At 45.4% G+C, this 1,091-nt stretch overlaps 1 protein-coding gene across 1 annotated transcript; it reads right to left on the reverse strand.

The window, feature by feature from the left end:
• Nucleotides 1–67: 67 nt before the first annotated feature.
• Nucleotides 68–424, reverse strand: H310_13930 (hypothetical protein; the record flags this gene model as incomplete). The annotated part of the gene is made up of 1 exon (XM_008881593.1): nt 68–424. The coding sequence occupies one exon, from the start codon at nt 422–424 to the stop codon at nt 68–70; it is 357 nt and encodes a 118-aa protein (XP_008879815.1).
• Between the last annotated feature and the right edge of the window lie 667 nt (nt 425–1,091).

The raw sequence follows: 1,091 nt of genomic DNA on the forward strand, positions 1-1,091 counted from the left end.
TCAATTCTTTTTGTAATGCTGGATTCTTGTCGACGCGTGACATCAACGCGATTCGATTCGCTAATCGCTACATTCTCCCCTGGATGTCGCGCTGTCGCTGTGATTTTTGGCGGTGGAGATCTTGTAGGAGTTGCTTGAAGTGGATTACATGTTTGATGTTTTTGGCGAGTACCCATGTTGCTTCGCTTTCCGGTAGTCCATGCCATTTGACTAAGAACTCGAGTTGACGGTTGAACGTTCTTTTCTTCAGGAGTTTCTCGAAAATATAAAGTTCGTCGTCGGTAGCGTCATCGAGGATGACGGGTGTTGCTTTGGGAATTGGTCGTGATGCAAATTTGGGATCATTGTGCTTGTAATGCTTGAGTCGGTCTACGTTGAATACGTCATGCAAACGCGACATGGACATGGGAAGTTTTAGTCGCATTGCGTTATCGTTGATGACTTCAACAATTCGAAATGGGCCAATGATCGTGGCACCAGTTTAGGTCGTTCGGCTTCGTCGAGTTGCTGAGCATGCTTGAGCGGTAAATTTCTAGTTGCAAATAATACTTGGTCGTCCAACTTGAAAGATACACTTGATCTTTTGCGGTCATAATATTCTATTTGTCTTGCTTGAGCCTTGAGTAAGTTGTCTTGAGCCATCTTCAGGATTTTCTTACGTTTTTCCGAGAAGTTCTGAGCAAAGTCGTTTTTCGGCAAGATGTTGTCTGTGACAGGATTCCGAAGATTTCTGCCGGTATCGACTTGGAACGGCGTTAATCCAGTTGATGATTGTACGAGACCTTGGTGGGCATATTCGATGGTTGGTAAATATCAACCCCGTCTCCAAGATATGAGACTTGGCATCGGAGAGCATCTTCTAAGGTGCGGTTCTGTCTTTCGGTTGCTCCATCGGCTTCTGCTCGACCGGCTGTGGTCATGGCTTGGCGTATGTTCATGATTTCCATCAATGATTTCCAAAAGTTATTTGTAAACTTGGGGTCTCGATCACTGATAATGACACTTGGCAATCCGTGGTGCCTGACAACGTGATCAAAGAACAACTTGGCAGTTTCGGGAGCGTCGGCCTTCGTGATTGTAGGAATGTACTT

Source organism: Aphanomyces invadans (assembly GCF_000520115.1).
Source record: "Aphanomyces invadans strain NJM9701 unplaced genomic scaffold supercont1.58, whole genome shotgun sequence".
Classification (NCBI taxonomy): domain Eukaryota; phylum Oomycota; class Saprolegniomycetes; order Saprolegniales; family Verrucalvaceae; genus Aphanomyces; species Aphanomyces invadans.